This window comes from Sphaerodactylus townsendi, linkage group LG07 (assembly GCF_021028975.2).
Source record: "Sphaerodactylus townsendi isolate TG3544 linkage group LG07, MPM_Stown_v2.3, whole genome shotgun sequence".
NCBI classification, from domain to species: Eukaryota; Metazoa; Chordata; class Lepidosauria; order Squamata; family Sphaerodactylidae; genus Sphaerodactylus; species Sphaerodactylus townsendi.
Genome location: NC_059431.1, coordinates 120,075,068 through 120,101,572, shown reverse-complemented (window position 1 = coordinate 120,101,572; position 26,505 = coordinate 120,075,068). Strand labels below are relative to the sequence as shown.

The 26,505-nt window shown below is 47.1% G+C and overlaps 1 protein-coding gene across 1 annotated transcript in view; it reads left to right on the top strand.

The window, feature by feature from the left end:
* LRMDA (leucine rich melanocyte differentiation associated) overlaps window positions 1–26,505 on the top strand; it is a 1,147,950-nt gene that overhangs the window by 598,724 nt on the left and 522,721 nt on the right. Inside the window, exon 3 of the mRNA XM_048504168.1 lies at window positions 14,101–14,227. Within this exon, the coding sequence (XP_048360125.1) occupies window positions 14,101–14,227 (127 nt within the window). The remainder of the gene's footprint in view (window positions 1–14,100; window positions 14,228–26,505) is intronic.

Sequence of the window (26,505 nt, the reverse complement as noted above, 5' to 3'; positions counted from 1 at the left end):
AATAAAGATAACACTGTAAATATTGGGGTTTTTTACCTTTTACTCCACTCATTCTGAGAAGCACATGGATGCGTCCACCCTGCTGGTCTGCAGGCGGCAAGGCGATGGGGGCCAGCGGGCTTGGCCCCTTTATCGGTCAGCCGAAGTTTCGCACGCCCCACTCGAACGGGGTGGGCGAGAGGGGAAGCCCATGGCACTGCCCAGCTGGCCACGGGCAATTGGTGTGCCTGCCCTGCTGCCTGCAGGGGGGGCAAGGATGAAGCCGGCGGCTCGGCTCGTGGAGCCGCAGTGCAAGGGCAGAAGAGCCGCATGCGGCTCTTGAGCCGCAGGTTCCCTACCCCTGTGATAGATAGATAGATAGATAGATAGATAGATAGATAGATAGATAGATAGATAGATAGATAGATAGATAGATAGATAGATAGATAGATAGATAGATAGATAGATAGATAGATAGATAGATAGATAGATAGATAGATAGATAGATAGATAGATAGATAGATAGAAATATACTTTGTTTCAAAGCATTTCCACTTCCTGTTTGGCACCTTGAACCACATCACGACTATGTGTTACAAAGCAAATTCCCCACCCCCCCATTTATTATAAGCAAACTGTGACATTACACAGACATGCAGCAAAATCAGGTCATGGATTACAGAGTTGGATCCCGTAGGCCCGTTCCGTGACTGGTGGTGCTTCCCCGGATCCATGCAGTTCTTGTACCGGGAAAGACAGAGACTGGCATAGCCAGTGGGCAGCAGGGGCTGCTGCTCTGGGATCCATGCTAAGGGGGTGAGCCATGGCCTTGTCTGCCTGAAGGAAGGAAAACCAGAGAGGCACTTGACACGCTCCTGTGCCCATCTAAATGAGGCTGCTAGCCAGCTTCAAGCAGTGGCTCCTGTCGACAATCCGGAGCCCAATGGGGATGGGGTTCTGGGGTTCTGGGACCCTGCCTAGAATCATTACGACTGCCCCTGAGAACTGGACCATTCTCTGTGTTGCACAGTCCAAGAGAGACACCCCTGTTTATTTGTCCTCCCAGCCGAGAGTCAACCTCGGATCTGGAAATCACGGACACTGTAGATTTGTTCTAAAGCATAGGTGTCAAACTCGCGGCCCTCCAGATGTTATGGACTGCAGTTCCCATCACCCCCCTGCCAGAATGATGCTGGCAGGGGATGATGGGAACTGTAGTCCATAACATCTGGAGGGCCGCGAGTTTGACACCTATGTTCTAAAGCCTTTAATTCAGAGCGTAGGTAACATCGTGTAAGAGGAATCTGGTGATTCCTGCGCAAACCCCTTACCTATAACCTGTTGCTCCCTCCCACCGAGCCAAACGGCTCCCACTCTCCTCTACAAACTACAAAGCATTCGCTACAAAGCATTGTGAAGCTGGGAACAGTTCACACCTTCCTTTGATAAGATCTGTGTCCAGGATATCCTGTGTCCGGGATACGAGAGGATGGTACACCGCCTCCCCCTGCCCCACCTGCCATTTGGCACTAACAGGCTCAGTCCTGACACCGAGCTTGGCTTCTAGGCAATTCACAGTTTAAAATATGTTAAATCACACGTGAAGCAATAATATTGAGGCTAACAGTCCCCCACAAACACCCCTATAAACAGGTGGCATCATCAGGTTATTGCCAATAAATAAAAATGCTCTGCAAAAACACTAAAATCTTTTATAAGAAATAGCTGGCACTAAAATGCTTGGAAATTAGGTAGGAGAACAGATTGACACAGAGATAACTCAATTGAATGTCTTTAGAAGAAAACAAAAAACAACAACGGTTAACTAGTGCTGAAAATGTGAAAATTGGTAACAGGCAAATGGAGGAAGAAATTTCATTCCACAATCAAGGGCCACCACGGAAAAGTCCCTGCTTTGTTTCAGACAGTGGAGAATGCGTAGGAGCCAAGTCTTCAAAGATGATCTCTGATGGCAAGCTGGCTTATTAGGGGAGAAAACAGGTATTCCTTTAGAGCCCCCCTGTCCTCAACCTAGTAGTGCTTTTAAGGGAAATAACCAGCACTTTGGATTTATGAAATTTGAAATAGACTGGATAATGTATGTTTTTAAAATGTTACTTTGATATATTCTATGTAACAAACACAGGTCAGCAAGCTTCCTGATACATTCTCTTTCAAGGTAAATTTCCCAGACATCTTCAAGGGACTGCCCTGCAGGAGAAGCCGTTTCTTCCCCTCCGCTCACTGCGGGGTACAGTACTTCCTTCGGTGCTACAACGGCTCTCTGGGCGGTGAAGGCTGGGGGGCATGTCTTGTTGCCCAGTGCATTGAAAGCCTATTTATTTATCTATTTATCTATTTATCTATTTATTTATTTGTTAGATTTATAGGCCGCCTCACCCCTGAAGGGCTCGAGGCGGCTCACAATATAGCTGTTCTCCAGACAGCAAATCAATACAAAAATATAGCTTAAACCCATTAAAACTGAAGCAGCAATTGGCAGAGTTTGAAGTCAGGGTGGAAAAGGACAATCCGAGGCAAGACGTGGTTTCTTTTCACCTCTTAAATATATTTGGCAGATTAGCCGTGTGGGTTCCTACCAGTGTCGACGGGCATCAGCAACGAGCACGTCCTAACTTCCTCACTTTTAGTAAGTAACATGCTCAAGCCGACGATGTGACCCATCATCGCATAAAGGGGTGTCGAAGAGAACGTTGTTTTTTAAGTACTTAAGAGGAGACTGTCTGACTTCTCTGTTTAATAATGGTTGTAGTAGTAAAAGAAAATGGACTAACCTACATTAATCCCCCTGTTTTACAGCTGCCCTCGGCCACATTTGTAATCCAGATATCTTATGTGCAGGCAGCTAAACGTATATATTGGCTGATTGAGGTAATAATGCGAAGCCTGGCTAAATCATAAAAAGTGCTTCCTTTGCTATTTTCTCTGCTCGATATGAGCAGTCCTGATGCCACTGAAATCAGCACCCCCAATTTTCACATTCCATCAACTATCAATCTCTGTATTCCTGTCAGTGGCGTACCTCTAATGGGGACATGGGGTATCCCATGTCCCTGGCGCTCACCATTTTGTCACGTGGGGGGCGCCAGACAACCCCCCACGTGACGAACCTGCCCTCCTCTCGGCTTCCCTGCAGGCTGGCTCCTGCCCTCCCCAACCCTACCTAAGTCCGTAGTAGTAGAATAAAATAGGAGTCCAGTGGCACTTTAAAGACCAACAAAATCCTCCACAGTTTGTCTAAACATTTTGTGAATCAAAGCTCATGAGTGTCAGATACCAAAAAAGCTTATGTGCTGGGAAATTTTGTTTGTCTTTGAGGTGCTGCTGTGCTCTGATTTGGTGTCATGTGATTTGGTTGAGTGGACTCTGCGTGGTAGGAGCAGATCCTTGTTGGGAGAAGGCATGGTGACCTTCTAGCAAATGGGAACAGTGACGTAGGGAAGGAAATGGTGCCTGGGGCAAAATGGTTACCCCCCCCCCGTGGTGCCCCCCATTGATGCCCCACCCCTCCACCCCCCACGATGCCCTGCCCCCCACTCCCCACTTACATGAGTTCAGGCAGCTGCAAAAAGCAGCCAACTGAAAAAGTAGCCTGGTGAGAACTACACTTTCCAGGAGACCTTGCAAGTCTTGGAGAGTGCCGCGGGGGGGGGGGGGGGGGTGAGACCCAGCCACTTCTGGGAAGGAGTAGGGGCATGGCTTGGCCTCGGCGTGACGTGCACACGCTGCCCAGGTAGACCTCGGTCCAGGTGGCACATACACGTCGTGCTGAGGCCTAGCCACGCTCCTCCTCCTCCCCGGAAGTGTGGGGGGCAATTTTTCCAACCCCCCATGGGAATCACATGGGGGGTGGAAAAATTGTTCCCAGATGTCTCCATGGAAGGTATGCCACTGAATGGCAATATCCTTTTCTTTAACCATTTCCCTGACCCTGTCACTCCAGAGCCCCACTAGCCTGACCTCATCAGATGTCAGATGTCCAGCTTTGGCTAGAAGTTGGATGGGAGACCACCAACAAAGTCCAAGGTTGGCTGCAGAGGCTGGCAATGGCAAACCACTTCTGAACCTGTTTTTTTCTTGGAAACCCCTTGTGGGACCACCATAATTCAGCTGTGACTTGACAGCACTTTCTACTGCCATCATTCCAGGCCATGGATTGCTCTCCATAGGCCTGTTCGTGCGTACCTAAGGAACTTCATGGATGTTTTATTTTGATTTTAGATTTTCATTGGTAGATTCCGCACAGCAAACATATAACGAGTTGCAATAGTTGTAAAGGAACCCATTTAGCGACTTTCAAAAATCTCGGGTTGAGGGAACTAAAGTAGGCCACACTCGTTTTGGGAATGCAACCTGTGAGACGTCCCCACACAAACGCCCTACATCCGTTACATTTGGCCTGTGCAGAACTTACCATTGTGAATTCATCTATGAGCCTGTGGGTATGACTCAAATGTAATGTCTCTGTGCTGATTTTTCTCTGCCTTGCCCCATGATGTGTGAGCCCGTCTGTTACTTGTTGGCCCTTCTGGTAGCTGGCCACAAAGGCTGGCTTTCCTCTGGCCTCTCTCCGCTCCACTTTTTTTTATTAAGTTTATTAAAACTAGTCAGATTATACTTTTCTGATGGTGGAGGCTCTGCTTGGCCCATTCATTATAGTTTCTTATCTTGGCAGGCAATCTGAATTGAAAGGCGGCTAGTCCATTATGCACATATGAAGCCCATCACTCCTGTGGCGATGGCCAATTCATCAAACATTTATCTTTTGCCCTCTGAGCAGTGCGTCAATTTGCTTGTCACTCCCCAGCCTTGGTTGTTGTGGAAGATGGGAGAAAAATCACTTTTCCCCTTCCTTCCTCCTTTCTTACTACACCGGGAGTGGATGTGTGCTACATACTCTCTTGACCTTACTGTTCCCCCAGTTCTGTCGTCTCCCTTCAGAGAAAAGAAAGGGGGAAGGACTTCACTCCGTGTTTCCAAGTAGGAGGTAGAACACAGTTGTTACAGTTAAGAATGTTCTTGATTTGTGTCTCATGAAGTGGGGGATGTCAGACTCTCGAACGTGGAAATAACACAGACCGTAGGAAAGTCCTAAAGGTGTTTATTTCTTACAACATGTAGAGTAACAATCGAAAGCTGGGTCTAAGCTAGAGAGCTCAGATCCAGGAACTATATCCTTCAACCCCCCTGTTTCACCCCACACCAAATGTCTGTTACAGTTTCTACAACATTTGCACTACAGAGCTTCAAAGAACCTGGGAACCGTTCACACCTTCTTGTAGATGAGCTGGCGCCAGGAGGTTGCCAGGAAGGGAAGAGGGAAACAGGAAAACATTTACAGGAAAACATTTGCAATTCTTACACAGCACGACATCTAGGCACTGACAGGCTTGGTCCTGACATTCCGCCCCCCTTAAGACCTCCCCCCCTCCTGGGCGATCAGGGTAGGCCCGGTGAAACGCCTTCACCAAGTGAAGGGCTTGAACATTTGAAATCGACCCACTCATTGCCCCCAGCAAGGAAATGAGTCCATGCGATCAAATACTATAGCCGGCCACGATGCACCTGAGAGCCCAAAACTTCCTCCACCTCGTGATGAGGCTCCCCCCTCACAGTTACCAGTGCCGGTGTCGCCGGCCTAGGATGCCAGTCATCCGGGGGAGGTGCCTTCTTGAAGAGGCTGCAATGAAAAACAGGATGTACAGACTTCAAGTTTTGTGGCAATTGTAATTCGGCCGTCACCTCATTAATCACTCTGAGTACCTGAAAAGGGCCAATGTACTTTCCCCCCAGTTTCCTACTCCCTTGCAGCCCCCGCAAGTTCTTGGTGGACAAGTACATCCAATCCCCCACTGTAAGAGTAACCGGCTGCCGCTTCTTGTCGGCCTGCCGCTTGTACCCCTGCTCCTGCCACTGCACCACATCTCGAACCTTACCCGGGTCCATCTCCAACCCCCGGCTGGAGATCCGGTAACCCAGAAAATCTAGCCGCTCCTTATGAAAGTCACATTTGGAAAGCTTCACGAACGGGTGAATATTTCATTTATGCACCACATTCCTCTCCAAAACCCCCAAAGTGTCTTACATCATTCTCTTCTCTGTCCTTTTATCCTTACAACAACCCTGTGAGAGGCTTTAGGTTCAGAGCATGTGGCTGGCCCATCGTCACCCAGTAAACATCCCTGGCAGAGTTGGGGGTTGGTCCTGGGTCTCCTACATCCTGTTCTGGCACACTAACTGCTACATACAGTTGCCACCTCCAGGTTGGGAAATTCCTGGAGATTGGAGGATGGAACCCGGAGAAGAGAGGGACCAGCAGGGTATGGTGACATGGCCTGAAGTCGCCATTTTCTCAAAGGGAACCGGTCTCTGTAGCCTGAAGGTCAATTGTAATTCTGGAGGTTCGCACTTCCAACCTCCCCACTGGCTCAGCTCCTTAACTTAACATTAAGTGAATCTATTTCTTTACCAAGTCAGATGGATTACCATGAAGACGGTAACATAGTTGTACAATGGAGAATATAGACAGCAGTTGCTCTTACCTACAAATCTATATCTATAAATGCAAAATACCACTCACTGACTTACTGACTGACTCATGCACAGAACTCAAAAACCACCGAACCTACAATGTTGAAATTTGGCACACCGGTTCATTATGTGGTTCAGGTGCTCACTAAGAAAGGATTTTTTCAAAATATTCAGTTTTACTCAAGTTATTACACATTTACTGTTTTAACTGCTCATCTCTGGCCATCTGCGCGAACATTCTAAGAGCAAACCAGCCCCTCAGTCCACAGACATGCTGCACGAACATTCTAAGGGTGACAGTTAAACACAGCCAGCTTCAACAAGCAGGCTGCAAAAAAGCATGCTGAATGTCACCCCCAAAGTTAACAGACATTGTGGCTGGGGTGAAAGTACTTCCTCCACTCCACTCCTCACGTTAACAACTTACCGCTTTACAGCCAAATACAAAATCAGAAACAGATTACAAACCACACTATCACCTTGGACTACTAAACATTTGTCAGGTTTTGCATATGGACATCAGATTGATTACTGTGGAGACAAGTTTATTGCTCTCGGCCTCCAATTACCCTGTGCTTGGTGTCGTGCTCTGAAGTGGGGAGATGAGTCCCCAGGAATGTGCTGCAGTGGCAGTACAGTCCAGCTCCCTGCCCTTCAACCCTACCCTGAACCTCTTCACAGCCTTCTCACTCATCAGCATCCAATGGCAGAACATTTCCTTTCTGCATCCCGAAAATACAACGGCTGGTTCCACATGACGCCTTTTGGAGCCCACCAGGTGAAAGAGAGCAATAACACATTGCATTAGAAAAAGACAACTACAGGAAGCTGCTGTAAAATATGCGAAAACAAACCCATCAGTCCACAGACAGGCTGTGAGGAAATATGCTGCATGTCACCCCAAAATTCATAGAGAGCCTGTGATGAAGTTTGCGTAGCGAAGCACGGGTGCCCTGCTAGTAAGAACATAAGAAAGAGCCTGCTGGATCAGACCAGAGTCCATCTAGTCCAGCTCTCTGCTACTCGCAGTGGCCCACCAGGTGCCTTTGGGAGCTCACATGCAGGATGTGAAAGCAATGGCCTTCTGCTGCTGCTGCTGCTGCTCCCGAGCACCTGGTCTGCTAAGGCATTTGCAATCTCAAATCAAGGAGGATCAAGATGGTAGCCATAGATCGACTTCTCCTCCATAAATCTGTCCAAGCCCCTTTTAAAGCTAAGAAACCAGTTGTTCTGTCTGCTGTGGGTTTTCTGGGCTGCGTGGCTGTGGCCTGGTAGTTTTGGCTCCTAGCCACCTTTCAGACCACAAGGACACTGACAAATACAATTGCAAATGAACCCTACCTGGAAACATGCAACTTTGATCATGGCCACACAGCCCAGAAAACTCACAACAGCCAGTTGATTCCAGATGTGAATCCCTTTGACAGTACAAATCATCTATTTTATTTAGTAATAACAGACTCTTTTTTAAAAGGATGAATGATAGGATGCAGACAAGTTTGGGGAAATTTTTGATGTCGAGCACAAGGGCTTGTCAGAGGCCTTCAGAGCTCCCAAGGCCTACTTTTGCCGCCTTGGATCTGTCGCGTCTAAGTTGTCAGGCGGGTGCCCCGGTTTGCCAGCTCAGCACACTGTTTTTGTAAGCTAATGAGGGCGAAGCACGAGCCATGGGCAATGATGCCGTGATATTAGCTGTGACAGGGCGCTTGATCATAATTATCTTAACGAGGAGAGGGTTAATTACAGTGGAAAACTCCAAAGTTCTTTCTCTCGGAATCAGGCAGGGCTGAATGCGTCGGGATCGTTCCGTCATTCCGGCGTGACTTTGGCACTGGTGCTGGGAATCTCTCGGCAACATCGCATGCTCCTTTCGGAGCGGGGATGCAAGTCTGGCCTATAAGGGAAAGAACGTGCTACCTGTGGGGTGAGATAACAGGCTGCCTTACCCGTCGTTAGAGTGGGCCGGAGAAACCGGCAATGCGCTTGAGTGATGTTGTGATGTTCCGAGCTGACTAGGGCGGACGGCTACCTGCCGCTACAGCCCTCGGTGGAGTTTGTGGTGCTAAGCCTCTGCTCAGTCGCTGTTAATTTGCTAAGACAAACAGAAGGTTCTTTGCTACAAGCGGAGAGCTTTCTCTTGCCTCTCTCAACTTTTGCCGGCTTTTCACATTAGACAGTTCGTCAACAGCAGCACCGAAAGCCCTGTGCCTTTGTGTCCAGTAGAAGCAGCCGGGCTAATCTCTTCTCCGTGAGCAGCTTTTCTCAGCTGAAACTCTTGAAGACTTCCAGAATACAAGTGTATTCTTGAGCTTCCCAACAATTGAGCAACGATCACCTCTAGCCAGCGTAGTGTAGTGGTTAAGAGCAGGTAATCTGGAGAACCGGGTTTGATTCCCAGCTCTGCCACTTGAGCTGTGGAGGCTTATCAGGTGAATCAGATTAGCTTGTGCACTCCAACACATGCCAGCTGGGTGACCCTAGGCTAGTCACAGTTCTTCAGAGCTCTCTCAACCCCACAAACCTTACAGGCTGTTTGTTGTGAGGGGGGAAAGGAGATTGTAAGCCCCTTTGAGTCTCCTACATGAGAGAAAGGGGAGGGATATAAATCTTCTTCTTCTTCTTCTTCTTCTTCTTCTTCTTCTTCTTCTTCTTCTTCTTCTTCTTCTTCTTCTTCTTCTTCTTCTTCTTCTTCTTCTTCTTCTTTATTTAATTGTTCTGGCCTACATATGGGTGCTGCTATGCTGCCCTGAGGTATTTTTAACTCTCCCTTTGGCCACTTTGCTTTTACTTAACATGGCCTGAAGAAGCGTTCTGGTTAATTCAACCACTTTTTAGTTTGCCTCAGTAGATTATGCTCTTGTCTTGGATTAACATGATACATTTTTTAAAACCAGCCTGAGAGTGACTACTTACTGCTGGTGCCTAGTGCAGGAACCTCTGGGGAATCCATCTCCCATCAGCCCTTACCAGCATGGCCAATTGGCCATGCTGACAGAGGCTGATGGGAATTGTAGTTCCTGAACATCTGGAGAGCCGCAGGTTCCCTACCCCTGCTCTAGTGCAATTGGCCATGCTGGCAGGGGCTGATGGGAATTGTAGTCCATAACATCTGGAGTGCCAAAGGTTCGCCACCACGGCTCTAGTTCAACAATAACAAATCAAACCCTGGGTAGGTGCAGCAAAGGGATCGTGCCAACAATTTTCTCGGCTCCTGCCTGGAAAATGGGTGGCCATTGTGGCTGAGCGTCTATTTTGGAAAGAACGTGTCTGTCGGAGTAGAGGACCATCCCCCCTCGCGTCCGGAGGCCTCTATCCGATTCCCATGCTGTTGTGTTTTATGCCTCTCTTCCTGCTGTTCGGGATGTCTGCTTTATTCTTCTTGCCAGTTGTCAACTGTTTACAGATTCTCATGATAAGGGTCTTATATTTGCATAACATAACTCACGAGCAATGTATATACTCCGGGGCTGACACAGACCAGAGCCCCAGCTATGCTCACAAATCTATTAGCGTCCCAGAAGGCTCTGGTGCTGACAGGGCGAAGGCCCTCTCCGAACTCCCTTTGCCAAGCAAAAAGGCCAATATAAAAGTTTATTGCTGCATTTTAATATATATGTAATTTTTAAAACCATGGCCATAAACTGAGGACTGGATGTAATCCACTACTGACTATTTATATAGAGGTCTGCATGTTTAAAGGGGTCTTTTCGCGTCAACCAAAACTAACCATCCTGACTACAAAACGAGTTTGCTGCTCCCTCCTATGAAGCAACTTTCAAAGAATCTTTGGCTCATTCCGCACATGCGGAATAATGCACTTTGAAACTGCTTTCAGTGCTCTTTGAAGCTGTGCAGAATGGCAAAATCCACTTGCAAACAGTTGTGAAAGCGGTTTGAAGACGCATTATTTTGCGTGTGCGGAAGGGGCCATTAAGTCTGTGCGGTTTTATCTCCAGTTTCTTGACTGGGGCAACCATAATTCCGCAGCACAATTTCCAAGATTCTGCAGGAATGGTGACAAGCCAAAGGCAGTAAGAATTCAATATAATTCTGGGTGCTGTAATTTATTTTTTTTGTCTGGAGATGGTTGTGTGATTCCCCCCCCCTTAATTTGGAGAAAGTAGGAAACTCTGAGGAAAGTAATAGGGGCATAAGGCCTTTTAAATCTCATTCTCTGAGATATTCGAGTTCTTTGAAATCTTTACAGAATTGGGATAATGGGCGGGAGCCTTGTTTTAACTCCACCAGCTTCAACTTACTATCCACACTGTGGGGAAACACCTGGTTTATGCTTGAGTTCAAGTGTTGTAGGAATCAGTGTATATGTGGCGCTTTTGAGAGGAATCCTATGCTGGTCTACTCAGAATTAAGACCCATATTATTAAATGGGAGCAGCAGTGGCGTGGGAGGTTAAGAGCTTGTGTATCTAATCTGGAGGAACCGGGTTTGATTCCCAGCTCTGCCGCCTGAGCTGTGGAGGCTTATCTGGGGAATTCAGATTAGCCTGTGCGCTCCCACACACGCCAGCTGGGTGACCTTGGGCTAGTCACAGCTTCTCGGAGCTCCCTCAGCCCCACCTACCTCACAGGGTGTTTGTTGTGAGAGGAGGAGGGCAAGGAGATTGTCAGCCCCTTTGAGTCTCCTGCAGGAGAGAAAGGGGGGATATAAATCCAAACTAAATGGGACTTACTTCCAGGAAATTGTCTTTAGGATTTTACCCTTGAACACTTGACATGATTTATCCTTTACTTCATTTACATCCCATCCGTCTCCCCGGCGGCGAACCCAAAGCAGCTTCCACCATTCTTCTGTCCTCCATTTTATCATCACAACAACCTTGTGAAGTAGGTTAGGTTTCATTTCATTTTCATTTCACATTTAATGTATATCCCACCCTCCCCCGGAGGGCTCAGGGTGGCAAACAACAGTAGTGAACAAACAATAAAGCATAGCATAGACAGCAACAACAATAAATAATAATACAACAATATTGAATGTGTGACTGGAGCAAGATTGCCCAGCAAACTTCCATGGTACAGAGGGGTTTGTGAGACTATTGGCCATTTCCTCACTTTGGTCGTTTCCCCCTTTGCTGCACGCTACTCTCAGCGCGCGTCATTTCTGCCGTGCGCCCAGGCTTCCCCACAACATCAAAAGGCGCCGTTTTGAAGAGTGCCAGGAATGACGCGCGTTGAGGGGGTGCGAGAGCGGCAGCTTCAGGGCGGCTGCGTTGTCGCCGCCCCTGTAGTGGGGAGTGCCGCGGGACCCCGCGCTATTTGGGGAGAGTAGCGTGCAGCAGAAGGTAAGTGGGGAAAGGCCCTATGTCTCCCTGATTCCTTGCCTAACACTTGAAGCACTACCCCATGTGTGATATAGTGTTGCTGCGAGTGTGCAGAATTATCAATTCATACTTGTTTCTTCCAGAAGCCTTAGAGCAGGGGTGGCCAACCAATGGTGCTCCAGATGTTCATGGACTACAATTCCTTTCATTGCCCTCTCAGGAACTTGCCTGATACTGAGGCAGATAGTTGATCTAATTCAAGATCCAGTAGCCCTGTCTCTGGAATCTTTTTTTAAAGAGGAGATGCCAGAAACTGTAACACTTCCGCTTCGCCCTTCTTTCATGCACACTTCACTTGGCATTTTTGGCATTGTCCCTTCAGGGAACTTCATCACCGGGGCCCTTTCAGCCATGTAGATTGCAGGGCTCTTGTGCTCTGGGGAAGAATAAACAGGTGATAAAAGATCTAGGTCCGAGTCCAGTAACATCTTAATGACCATCAAGATTTTGGGCGGTGTCTAAACTCCTTTGGTCAGACAGGAGTCAATCTCTGGGTCCTTATATCCCAGCCAGAAGGTGGGAGGGGTGTCGCAGCAAATAAACTCAGAAAGCAAAGGCAGAGGACAGCAGAGGAGAAATGCTTTGGGGCGTTTAGCATCTGGCGGGGAAAGCAGATATCGTGTCCAGTCTGGCCACGTGAACTTGCTCCCCTCGAGGCAAACGTGTAGAGCTTTCGGGACGGTGGCATCTTGACCCTTTCAGGAAAATTAATTTTGTATACTCTTTAGAGCCCTTTCAAATGCACCCTTGCTCCAGAGCGACTGGAACCCCCAATGTTCAGTCACCTCCAAGAAACGTCGCGTCTCTAATGGTCACTGTGTAGCTCACTGGACAATGCCCTTTGACCTGAGGTTGAAGACAGCACCTTGGATTCTCCCCCCCCATTTCATTGCTATGGATTTTGCAGAACCCCTGACTGGACTTCCCTCCCTCCCTCCCCGGCCCCCAAATTTGAATTCTGCATGAGATAGAGGAAAAAAGACGTTCGCACTTTCCGAAGCGCCTCCCCGTCCCTTACGGAGCGTCTCTTCTGCAGACCTTGAAGAAGGGTAGGAAAGAGGGAGGCTGTAATTCCCTTTCGTATAAATGTCACCGGATAATGAATAAATAGTATCGGCTCGTGTCTCCCTGATTCATCACATTTTATGAAACATCAAGGAGATAAAGTGATGATCCTTCTCTCCTGGTCGGCCCAGTAGCTCAGCTGTCAAGTCCTGCAGCCTCAGCAAAGCCGTAGGTGTCGGCTAGGTGGGTGCCTTGCAAAACCTACGTCTGCGGATGCGCCGTATACCAGGCCTATCTTGCTTGATTAATGCCAAGGTCCTCCCCACCACCACCAGGGCTTTCAGAACTTGGAAAGCATTGGAATTAAGAGCCGATGTAGAAACAGGCAAATCCTCAAAGCATTCCTCCCTAGCAGGTTTCCTAATTGGCTGCCAGACGCCCGCATGTTTACAAGCCCGTGAGTTGTCCTTCCAGGCCGAAAAGATTTCGCTTTATTTATTTTTTTCCTTAAGGTTTTGCAAAAATTTTGCCCTGGTGATCAAGCAAACCGTTTAAAAACAGAACCGTTTGTTCCTAGTCGTGGAGTCGCTCTCAATCACTATCTGTATTGCGTTTAAAAAAAGAAAAAAAAGCTCGAGTCAATTAAGTGGTTTATAATTTCTTTTTTTAAAAAAAAAACCACAAACAAAGAAGAAGAAAAAAGTTTCCTTAGCCTTTTCCCTCCCCTGCCGTTTCCTCCGTTTCGGGTAGCTGCCGAGACACAATTCTTGAAGTTGTATTTATTATTGTTAGTGGGGTATGATATTTCATGGCAGGCATGATGGATGACAACTTAAATTTGTGTCCAGGGAATGAAGGTGAACTGTGACAGTGTTATTTATCTTGGGAATGGAGGTTGGGGTCAGGCGAGGCTGGGTGCCTGAAGGCACAAGACATTGACAAATTCATCCCGCGGACCTCCTCTCTGAAGCCTTTTGTTTGGGATCCTGGCTACTCACTACGTGACCCCCCCATCCTTCATCCTGCCACCCAATGAAGAATGGGGTGCTCTAGCCGCACTCCACTCGCCACTAATTCTTGTCATTCAGCCTCCCAACAGGACTGAACCAAAATTCTTTTCCCCCCCTCCTTGAACGGGAAGGTTAAAATATTTATTTCAGCTCATAATGCCCTCCCTGATTTAGAGGAGTATCATTTTTTCCCCCTCTCCTTTGTCGCTGCAGGTCACTGGAAGGACTGGAGATGTTTGGCGGCTTGGAGGAGCTGATCTTGGACAACAATCTGCTGGGGAATGACCTCCGGTTGCCCAGGTTACCGGGCCTCCATACCCTGATGCTCAACAAGAATCAAATATCCTTCCCAAAAGGGGGTCGGGGGTCGGGGGGGAGAGAAGCCCTGCCAAATGCCACATCAACCGTCTGGGCCTGCCAAATTAAAGGACGTGAAATATAGTTCATAGTCAGACAAAGCATTCTCTCTCTCTTTTTCTCTTGTCACCCGGCATACTTCACCGTAATTTATTACGGGTCATTCATAAACGAAATGCCTCGTTACATCTTCCTGTTGCTCTGATTTTGAGCGTGAGACCTAAGTTTATGGCTCTGGAAGAATTTTTTTGTTAATAGATGGAGCCAGGGAAATAACCATCGCCCGCCCGCCTGCCTGCCTGGTAACGGAGCCCACCTTGCCTGGGTTCTGTGCCAGGCTGACCTCTAGTGGTGCTGAGCGTGCACTGAAACGAGAGAAAGAGGTGGCTTTTGCAGAACGGAAGGAAAGATGAGACATTTGGCAACCGCAGCTGCTCAAGGGGAGCAGGGAGGGGCCGTGTGAGCTGCAAGGTTGAAACACGCTTCCCTCCAGCAAACACAGAGGCGTGGAGGGAGAATTGGTTCCCATCCCGGGCTCCAGACGGGCAACCCTTCCGACCCTTTTTGGTTCAAGGGAGGAGGGCCTTTTCCACAAACAACAAACGCACTGCATCAACCGCTGCTTTATCAATTGCGCTAAGCCCACATATAAAGTGCAATACATAAAGTGCAACCAGTGAAAAGTGCAAACAACATCAGAGCCTAGACTCTTACAATACTACACATATCACATCACCCTACAACATTGTTAAGGTGACTAAACGATGTCTTCTTCACTCGGTCCTATGTCTTCGTCCGTATAGGTACTTGGACGGGACCTCTTCTTTGAAGATAATCAATCACTTATCAATAGCTGCATATACTGCATTCCAGTCAGTAGAAGTAAGTCTATATGGCAATGCGGGCCGGTCTGAGCCAAGTCCTTCAATTGAATATCCAATAATAAACGGGTTGCGCTTCTGTAACCGTTTTCGATAGATTCTTCTTCAGATTACAATTCTTCAATCTTAATCGGGATAATGACTCAAGGTGACTTCCTCACATCCATTCAGTTTCCCTTCAGAAGAATGCACTTTCAATCCACTCTCCCAATTATTTGCAAGTGGATTTTGCTATTCCGCACAGTAAAATCCAGCTGTAAAGTGCATTGAAAGTGGATTGAAAGTGCATTATTCTGCATGTGCGGAAGGGGCCATAGGTTCAACACCCTGCATCTCGAATTAAAGGATATGGCAGCAGGTAAAGCTACTGCCAGTCAGAGTAGACCAGTGATGGCGAACCTTTGGCACTCCAGATGTTATGGACTACAATTCCCATCAGCCCCTGCCAGCATGGCCAATTGGCCATGCTGGCAGGGGCTGATGGGAATTGTAGTCCATAACATCTGGAGTGCCAAAGGTTCGCCACCACGGGAGTAGACCGTTCTGACTTCAATGGACCAAAAGAGCTCATTTCGTATGAGGCCATTTCATGTGCGTTCATGTGTGTGACCTTCTAGTACATTCTCTCAGCCATTATAGTTTAATGATTGTTGTATGTTGGAATGCTACACTGAGAAACTGGAGGTTTGGACAAGGTCATTTCTCTGCTAGAAGCAAGACGGGAAACGGGATTCTGACATTGTTTTCCAATTTATTTTTACTTATTTGAATGAAAACATTTTCATGCTGGCTATGCACCTGATCAGGGTCCACGGGCATGAAAAAGAATCAAAACCTTTGAACAATTAAAAATACAGTTGGCTGTTGCGGATTTTTCGGGCTGGGTGACCGTGGTTTCGTGCACAGACCACGGCCATTCAGCCCGAAAAATCCACAACAGCCAGTTGATCCCAGCCACGAAAGCCTTTGACAATGGAATTAAAATACAGTTAAAAATCATCATCATCATCATCATCATCACCACCACCACCACCACCACCACCACCACCACCACCACCACCATCATCATCATCATCATCATCATCATCATCATCATCATCATCATCATCATCATCATCATCATCATCATCATCATCATCATCATCATCATCATCATCATCATCATCATCATTATTATTTAAATTTAGTATACCGCCCTATCCCCGAAGGGCTCATTATTAAACAATTCAGTTAAAAGCACATCAACAAACCATGCTAGGAGGGTGTGTCAGACAAAACAATTGAGTCTTCACTTGCTGGTGAAAGACACCACTAGAGGGAGACAAGGAGCAGACAGCAAATGATTGGAAGATCGACATTTTACATGTACACGGCGTCATGTCACATAGGATTCTGGAGTGCCCACATAATCCGTAATGTATAACCAGGTCAGAAAGAGCATCTGTGCTATGTGCGTAGAGCAGCAGTGGCGTAGTGGTTAAGAGCAGGTGCATTCTAATCTGGAGGAACTGGATTTGATTCCCTGCTCTGCCGCCTGAGCTGTGGAGGCTTATCTGGGGAATTCAGATTAGCCTGTGCACTCCAACACAAGCCAGCTGGGTGACCTTGGGCTAGTTACAGTTATTCTGAGCTCTCTCAGCCCCACCCACCTCACAGGGTGTTTGTTGTGAGGGGGGAAGGGCCAGGAGATTGTAAGCCCCTTTGAGTCTCCTACTGGAGAGAAAGGGGGGATATAAATCCAACTATTCTTCTTCATAGTGAGTGCCCCATGCAGGGGTTGAACATCTGCAGGTAGAACATCTGCAGGATGGAATCCACAGCTGGCCTCTAACCCCCCTCCCCTTTTGTGTTGTTCTTCAGCAGCATCAGAGACTGTGCTTTTATTGGTTGAATGCTCAAAGCTTAAATTAATCTCTTGGGCCCCATAGATTTGTACTACTCAAAACATGCAGAAAGCAAATTTACCCAATTTTCCGAAAGCTGAATCTCAAGGCAACAATTCTCAGCATTAAATATTGGGGGTGGGGGGTGGGGGTGGAAATGAAATTAATAGTGTACAACCTAGCTTCTTTTTTTTTATTCTTTTGAAAAAGTATTTTTAAAAATGGATAGCGTTTTTTCTAGGATTTGGATATACAGACATGCTAAGTAGAGATAAGGCTGTAAAGCAATATTATCTTGGGGTCCTTGATGATTTGTTAAAGAACCAGAGTATTGGGCCTGAATGGCCCAGACCAGAGGCTGGCAATGGCAAATCGTCTCTGTTTGCTCTTGCTCTGAAAACCCTACAGCAGTGATAGTGAACCTTTTCGAGACCGAGTGCCCAAATTGCAACCCAAAACCCACTTATTTATCGCAAAATGCCAACATGGCAGTTTAACCTGAATACTGAGGTTTTAGTTTAGAAAAAACGGTTGGCTCCGAGGCGTGCATTACTCAGGAGTAAGCTTGGTGGTAGTCAGTGGCTTTGCTTTGAAGCAACCGTGCAACTCTTCGAACGGGTGAATCATGACCCTAAGAGGGTTTACTCAGGAGCAAGCCCCATTGCCAGCAACCGAGCTTCCTCTCAGGTACAGGATGGCGCTTTAGTTCTTCCCATGAAAATCAGTGGGGTTTAACAGCACTTAACAGGGGGCGTTTTCCCACTTACCTTCTGCCCCGCGCTACTGTAGGCAAGTAGTGCGGGGTCCGCCGGCACTCCCCACTACAGGGGCAGCGACAACGCAGCTGCCCCGATGCTGCCACTGTCGCTCCCCCTCAGTTCATGTCATTCCTGGCGCTCTTCCAAACGGCGCCTTTTGATGACCCCGCGTGGGGAAGCCCAGGCGCGCGCCAGAAATGACGCACGCTGAGAGCAGCGCGCGTCATAGGGGGGTCGTGGCAAGTGGGGAAACGCCCAGGGTTACCTACACTGTCCCCCCCACAAAAGGTCTTAGGTTTAATGCTAATAATCAAGCCCAGTGGCCCAGGCCAGCCTAGATGGGTGTGTGTGGGGGGGACTCTGTGTGTGCCCACAGAGAGGGCTCTGAGTTCCACCTCTGGCACCCATGCCATCGATTCACCACCACTGCCCTCCAGGGTCACCATAAGTCAGCTGTCACTTGACAGCACTTCCTATCACCACCATCAGAGCACTGAACACACTTAGTATTGAATGACCCACCTTTGAAGTGGATTTAGTTATATTCCGCTGCATTCACAATCAGAAGAAATTAGAAACTTCTCGGCCAGTCTCTTCAGCCGGAGTCTCATAAGTGTTCTTCTGGTAACAGGCTTGGGGGCTGCATTTGGAGAGATCACGCCCAGCATTCAGTTCACGTTGAATAACCCACAGGTCATACACCAATTTTAGGAATGGAAATAACAGCATAACTAAATTTAGCCACGTCAACTGTGCCAGTTTTTACTGTGGCCACTTAAAAATAACTGTAGTTCGTGAACTGAGTATTTTAGTTGCCACTTTATTATTGTTGTTGTTGTTGTTGTTGTTGTTGTTGTTGTTGTTGTTGTTGTTGTTGTTGTTGTTGTTGTTGTTGTTGTTAAACTTATAGTCCGCCTCATCCCCGAAGGGCTCGAGGCGGCTCACAGTATGGCTGTTCTCCAAGTCAGCAAATCAAAACAACATAGAACTTAAACCCATTAAACTTTGCAAGAAAGTTCTCCCTGGCTGTGGCATGTTTTGGGCAATAAAAAAGACACATAACGAATCAACCATCCATGAGGGACAGTCAGAAAGACATTGTTCTGGAGCAGAGGCGTATGTGTGTGTGTGAGGGGGGGAATGGTGCTCGGGGCAACACCTGCTCCGGGCACCTCCCATGCCACCTGTGCCCCTACACATTCCACTTACCTTAGCTAGTGGGAGCCTGCTGCATGCCGCCCCTCAGACCGGCCCTGCCAGGCTGCTCCTTCACCAGTGGAGGCTGAAGGTTCAACCTGGTGGGATGGGGCCAAGGGGAGGGGTGTGGGGGCAATTTTCTGCCCCCCATGACCAGCTAGCATGCGCCCTGGGACCCCCCATGTCCCCGTGAGTGCTCTGCCTCTGCTCTGGAGATGTTAAGGAAACAACATTTTGTCTGAGCTGTAGGCAATGCATGGCAGCATGCTATCAGGTGTTATGTTCAGAGCCACCCTTTCCCCATCATTGCTATGTCTATGAGGGATGGGGGCATCTGCCTCAATAGGACCACAGGTTGAACAGTAGCTCCTGTGAATATCTGTGGTGTGAGAATATGCCAGTAGAAGACCTTTCCTGCAAGTTCTTGAAAGGCCTTCCAATCTGATGTTGCTTCGAAGGAAAGAGAGGAGGAGGAAGTCAAGAGTCTTCTGGGATGCTTCATCTCCCCGCTCCCCCATCTTTAGCTATCACACTGTCAAATGTGGTAGTCTCCTTGCTTGGTGTACAGATTGAAGGTTGTGTACAGTCTCCTTGCTTGGTGTACAGATTGAAGGTTGTGTACAGTCTCCTTGCTTGGTGTACAGATTGAAGGTTGTGTACAGTCTCCTTGCTTGGTGTACAGATTGAAGGTTGCGTACAGTCTCCTTGCTTGGTGTACAGATTGAAGGTTGTGTACAGTCTCCTTGCTTGGTGTACATTATTAGGTTGTGTACAGTCTCCTTGCTTGGTGTACAGATTGAAGGTTGTGTACAGTCTCCTTGCTTGGTGTACAGATTGAAGGTCATGGGCCACTTTCTCAGGCAAGCAGCAATGTAGCATTACTGAGTTCGCTGAGCAGCATTTGAGGGAGTTGGAAATTCAACAAATAAACAGAAACCAAGAAAAGACTTGAAACCTCAAAGGTTTGTCTCAAGTATTTGTGTCAGTGACAACCAAGTCCTCTGCTCAGCTTTATCACAGGTTCCATACACAAGTGGACCTTGTGTATGGAATGTGTTGTGACAGTAATTAGCACATTGGCGTCTCCTCAGAAATTATTCTACTGAACTTGAAAGGAGGGTTCAAGGGGAGTGTAGGTTTACAGGCAGAGGTGGGAAATGTCTCTTTGGATATATTGTGTGCGCTCTAGCATTCATTTCAGGAGGAATGTTGTGAGAATATGAGGCGACCATGTCCCCATTCCACATGGCGAATATGGAGACAGGGCCTAGAATACTCCTGAATGTTGTTTTGGTTCCATTTTCTCCCAAATTAGGTTATATTTTTAAAGATTGCCTGTGCAAAATCCTTATTTTTGAGGCACTCCCTCCTCTTTTTATGGCAGCAGACCACACTGTTTTTTAGGAAGTTGATCTTTTAACCAAATTTTAATAGTCTGTTTTTTTTATCCTAACAACTTTTGTGAGACACGTTCTAAACGGCTTGCTGTCTTATGCTCTTTTTGTGCCCCAGCTGACATTTCAATACTGGGTATTTAATGAACTTTTTATTGAGCTGTGTTTTTATTTATGTTTTCTCTTTTAAGCCCTCTCAAGTAGTTTCTCCTGGGAGGAGGCATAGAAACCTCCTAAATAAATAAAAGCAAATACAATTCAACATTGACCTTAACCCTGGGCCCCCGAAACACCCCTGCCGTGCCTCCGCAATGCCCTCGCACTGGTGTGTGCCTCGTGTTCCCCCCAGCCCCCTTGGCGTACGCCACTGCTCCAGACCATGTGATTTTGGAAGAAATGTAGTTGTTTTGTCCTGATGTGTGACCACCCATGTATGCATGCAGTGATCAGACGTCCCGCTTTTGGTGGGACAGTCCCGCATTAAACCAATCTGTCCCGTGTCCTGAGGGGTTTTTTAACTGTCCCGATTTTGCATTCTGGGGCGCTCCCCTTTCCTGCCCTGTGACAGGGCGGGAAACAGGGGAGTGCCCCAGAAGGCAATGCGGCAGCCTCCCGTGCTGCCGCACTGCCTTCTGGGGCGCTCCCGTTTCCAGCCCTGTCACAGGGCAGAAAAACGAGAAGCACCCCAAAAGGCAGTGCGCTCCTGCGGCTGTGCGTGCATGCACACGCACATGCATGCCCCCATCTCAGTTTAAAAAGGTGACAATCTGGTCACCTTAGCATGTAGAGGCGCAACTAGAAAAAATGTAGCCTGGTGCAAAATCTGAGTTTTCCGCCCCCTCCCCCAGTTTGGGTGGCCGCCCTCCCACACCACGTCCAAACAAAGTTTTTTGCACCAGGTCTGGGTCAGTGTATAGACCCAGGGGGAAGGAGGAGGGGTGTGGGGATGATTTTCGGGGGGGGGGACGTTACTAAATGGCCGCAGCCTGGGAACACATGACCCCGTACAGTATGCCCTTGTATGCATGTTTTCACACCAAGTGTTACATGTGGGGGATCCACCAAAACATGCAGAGGAGGTCTCATTGCCCCCCTTCCCTGCCAGTCCCCAGGTCCTTGTTGTTTGGTACCAGCCAGGTGATCACTGATGGGTTGGACACCTTGCCTTTTCTTCACTCCCTTGCCCAGTGGGCCACTTGGCCTACACACAGGAGCAGCAGTGGTGTAGTGGTTAAGAGCAGGTGCATTCTAATCTGGAGGAACTGAGTTTGATTCCCCACTCTGTCTCTTGAGCTGTGGAAGCTTATCTGGGGGATTCAGATTAGCCTGTGCTCTCCCACATATACCAGCTGGATGACCTTGGGCTAGTCACGGTTATTCTGAGCTCTCTCGGCCCCACCCACCTCACAGGGTGTTTGTTGTGAGGGGGGAAGGGCAAGGAGATTGTAAGCCCCTTTGAGTCTCCTGCAGGAGAGAAGGGGGGATATAAATCCAAACTCCTCCTCCTCCTCCTCCTCCTCCTCCTCCTCCTCCTCTTCTTCTTCTCTTCTGTGGCCTCCCTCCATTCACCTTTTTCCCCTTCCATAGATTCAATTTCACTCCTTCATTCCTCTCTGCACTCTTGCTTCCCCCACTGTTGCTATAGCCAAACATCATTTTGGGTTGCTAGAACAACCCCTAAAGACACTTGGAGGTTCCTTCCTGAAGTTCTCCCTCCCAGTAAGATCTGCAAACGCCAATTCTGGGATTTTTCTGCCAACCTCTGGATTCAGCGCGTGCCCTCGTTGTTTGGATTTTTAAAATATGAACTATGGGATCAAGTTCAGAATGAGACACATGATAGGAGATATACTCTTCAAACCAGTAATTACTTTAGATGCATTATTCATTTGATAACCCACTGATTTAAAATGGTTCAATGAACTAATATTTTACCTGGGAAAGCTGGAGGAAATTAAGGGTGTTTTTATCTTTGAGTTTAATGCAAATGAGAATTAATAATTGGTATATATCTTCTTGTTTTTGAAATGGAGATTGACACTGTTGGGAACATATTATAATAGGGATAACTGATGATGTATCGTAAGCATTTGGATCAATACTCGTTGACTTTTGTTAATGAAGATTTTAAATCCGTGCTCAAATAATACATTCTTTTTAAAGCACTACAGGCTCTTACTAGATGTCACAGTTGAGGTATACTGTTAACTATCATAAAAAGTCAGGGTATATTCTACTGTTAGAGTGCTATCAAATTTTAAATTTCTATTTTTTAAAAATTTTTAATAGATAGAAATTCATAAAACAGGGAAACAAATCAGAATCTAATAATAATTACAGCTAGTTCTAAAGAATAAGAGGGGGAAATTATACACATATTATGTAAAAATAATTATCGATATCGAGTCTGTTCTTGATGTAAATTCTAATAATTTACATAATAAATTTAACAACATTTTAATTTTATTCAATATTATACATTTTAAAAATAAATAAAATCATCCAACATTGGTAAAAAAAACCTTATGAATGATTACCATTATAAATTTCTAGAATTTTTCTCACAAAATAAATGTCATATTGCCACACCCAACTGTTGGGATTTTGCAAGCATCTGTCACAACTCAGTTATAAAAGGGATAACTGTTGCTGAAGTCACTGTTTATGACTTGATCTATTGATTAGCTATTGGTCAGTCAGATAAGAACATAAGAACATAAGAACGAGCCTGCTGGATCAGATCAAAGTCCATTTAGTCCAGCTCTCTGCTACTCGCAGTGGCCCACCAGGTGCCTTTGGGAGCTCACAGGCAGGAGGTGAACGCAATGGCCTTCTGCGGCTGTTGCTCACCTGGTCTGCTAAGGCATTTGCAATCTCAGATCAAGGAGGATCAAGATTGGTAGCCATAGATCGACTTCTCCTCCATCAATCTGTCCAAGCCCCTTTTAAAGCTATCCAGGTGAGTGGCCATCACCACCTCCTGTGGCAGCATATCCCAAACACCAATCACACGTTGCGTGAAGAAGTGTTTCCTTTTATTAGTCCTAATTCCTCCCCCCAGCATTTTCAATGGATGCCCCCTGGTCCTAGTATTGTGAGAAAGAGAGAAAAATGTCTCTCTGTCCACATTTTCTACCCCATGCATAATTTTATAGACTTCAATCATATCCCCCCTTAGCCGCCTCCTCTCCAAACTAAAGAGTCCCAAACGCTGCAGCCTCTCCTCATAGGGAAGGTGCTCCAGTCCCTCAATCATCCTTGTTGCCCTTCTCTGCACTTTTTCTATCTCCTCAATATCCTTTTTGAGATGCGGCGACCAGAACTGGACACAGGACTCCAAGTGCGGTCGCACCACTGCTTTATATAAGGGCATGACAATCTTTGCAGTTTTATTATCAATTCCTTTTCTAATGATCCCCAGCATAGAGTTTGCCTTTTTTACAGCTGCCATGCATTGATAGCCATTGCACATACATCTGAAGTTATAAAATCAATGTATTGTCGAAGGCTTTCACGGCCTGACTCAACTGGTTGTTGTGGGCTTTCTGGGCTATGTGGCCGTGGACTGGTAGATCTTGTTCCTAACATTTCGCCTGCCTCTGTGGGTGGCATCTTCAGAGGAAAAATATTTCTACCATACATCAAGGGAATCACAGATCAAATATGGAAACTGATGAAAAAACATAACCTACGAACAATCTTCAAATCTACCAGAAAAATACAGCAGATGTAATACTCAGTAAAGGACAAGAGAGATTCCCTCACTTCTGCAGGAGTCTATCGCATACCCTGCAGTTGTGGAAAGGTCTACATAGGAACCACAAAATGCAGCATTCAGACTCGTATTAAGGAGCACGAAAGATACTGTTGGCTTAACCATCCTGAAAAATCTGCAGTAGCAGAACATGCTCTAAACAAAACTGGACATAACATTTTGTTTGAAAACACTGAAATTCTGGACAACTTGGTTGGTTACTATGTCAGACTACACACAGAGGCCATTGAAATCCACAAACGCCAAGACAACTTCAACAAGAAGGAAGAGACTCTGAAAATTAACAAAACTTGGCTACCAGTACTTAAAAATACCAGAATCAAAGGCCAAGAGCATGCTAGGTTCATGGACAATGAATTCCATCCAGTCGCAGGATCTGCATTCACTAATACTGTTGCTGCTGCAGGGAATGCAAATGTGAATACAAATGTAAATGGACTGAAAACCCTGCCCACAGTACAATGCAGTCAACCACATCTTTGCATAGCAAGTTCCATCCAAACACTTACCGATTGGTTCCCCACCCTGGGACATGGGCAATATATACCCCACTAAATATTCCCTTCTCAGTGGACACAGTGTGCAACAGACTTCTCTCTGTGATACCCCTCTGAAGATGCCGGCCACAGATGCAGGCGAAAGGTTAGGAACAAGATCCACCAGACCACGGCCACACAGCCCAGAAACCCCCAACAACCAGTTATAAAGTTAACTCTGTTTCTTTGTTTGAGCAGAGATGACACCAGAGAGGAGACATGAGGTAGACGACATCATGTGAGACCGCAGATAGGTAGCAAGATGTAACCAAACATACGGCAATCTAGATGTGTAACAGGAAAGAAAGGATTTCTTATTTTGTCTCTGTTTATCTCCATTAAAACTCATTTATAAAAAGCAAGAGAGAATCTGTCTCTTCTGTTTTACTCTGCTTGTACACACACACACACACACACACACCCAACACCAAGGAATCCCAGCTGTCTCAAAACATCTTATAGTACTCTGAGGCTCATTCCGCATATGCAGAATAATGCACTTTCAAACTGCTTTCAGTGCTCTTTGAAGCTGTGTGGAATAGCAAAATCCACTTGCAAACTGTTGTGAAAGTGGTTTGAAAACGCATTATTTTGCGTGTGCGGAAGAAACGGTGGGTCAGGTTGTCCATTGGCTGGACTTGGTCTAAGACCACAGCTGCCCTGCAGGCAACTTGTTCTGCACACCCCACCACATGTCACAAAGAGTACTTGGACTGGAAGACCATTGAATCCAACCCACGGTTCAAGGCAGAAAACTGAACCACCATAGAAAAGTCCTTGCCTGGCTTTCTTGGCTGCCGGATCACACTGCTGCTTCATGTTCAGCTTGTGGGTCTACTAAGACTCCCAGATCCCTTTCGCATGTTCTGTTGTCAAGCCAGGTGTCACCCATCTTACATCTGTGCATTTCATTTTTCTGCCTAAGTATAGAATCTTATATTTATCTCTGCTGAAATACATTATGTTCGTTTTGGCCCAGCTCTTTAATCTTTCCAGGTCATTCTGAAACCTGACCCTGTCCTCTGGGGTATGAGCTACCCCTCCTAATTTGGTATCATCTGCAAATTTGATTAACATGCCCTCTATTTCATTACCCAAGTCATTGGGCCTTTCCCCACTTACCTTAAGCCCCGCGCTACTCTCCTCAAGTAGTGCGGCGTCCCCAGGCACTCCCCACGACAGGGGCGGCGACAGCGCAGCTGCCCCGATGCTGCCGCTGTTGGCGCCGACGCTGCCGCTGTTGTGCTGCAGCCGCCCTGATGCTGTCGCTGCCACGCCCCCCTCAGCGCGCGTCATCCCTGGTGCTGGAGAAAATGGCGCCTTTTGACGACCCCGAGCAGAGCAGCGCGCGGCATAGGGGGGATCCTGGAGAGTGGGGAAACGCCCATTGATAAAAATATTGAATAGCACTGGGCTGAAGACTCTACTACTCACTTCTCTCCGGGATGACGATGAGCCAGGGGTGAGCACCCTTTGAAGCTGGTCTTGCATTGCACAGTTACCATTCTTAGTACAAGCAGTGTATTTATTCTGACCTGGATATCCCGGACCAGCCTGATCATGTCAGATCTCAGAAGCTAAGCAGGGGCAACCCTGATCAATTCTTGGGTGGGAGACCAACAGGGAAGTCCCAGGTTGCTAAGCAGAGACAGGCAACAGCAAACCACCTTTGAATATCTCTTGCCTTGAACCCCCCCCCCCCCGAGGGCTCACCCTAAATCAGCTGTGACTTGCTGGCACTTTCCACCTCTATATGTACCCTGAGGAATGCATCTGTGTATCACAGTGAGCTTTGGTATAGGGAATCCGGGGCTCAGTTCCACAGGTTGGGTGACCT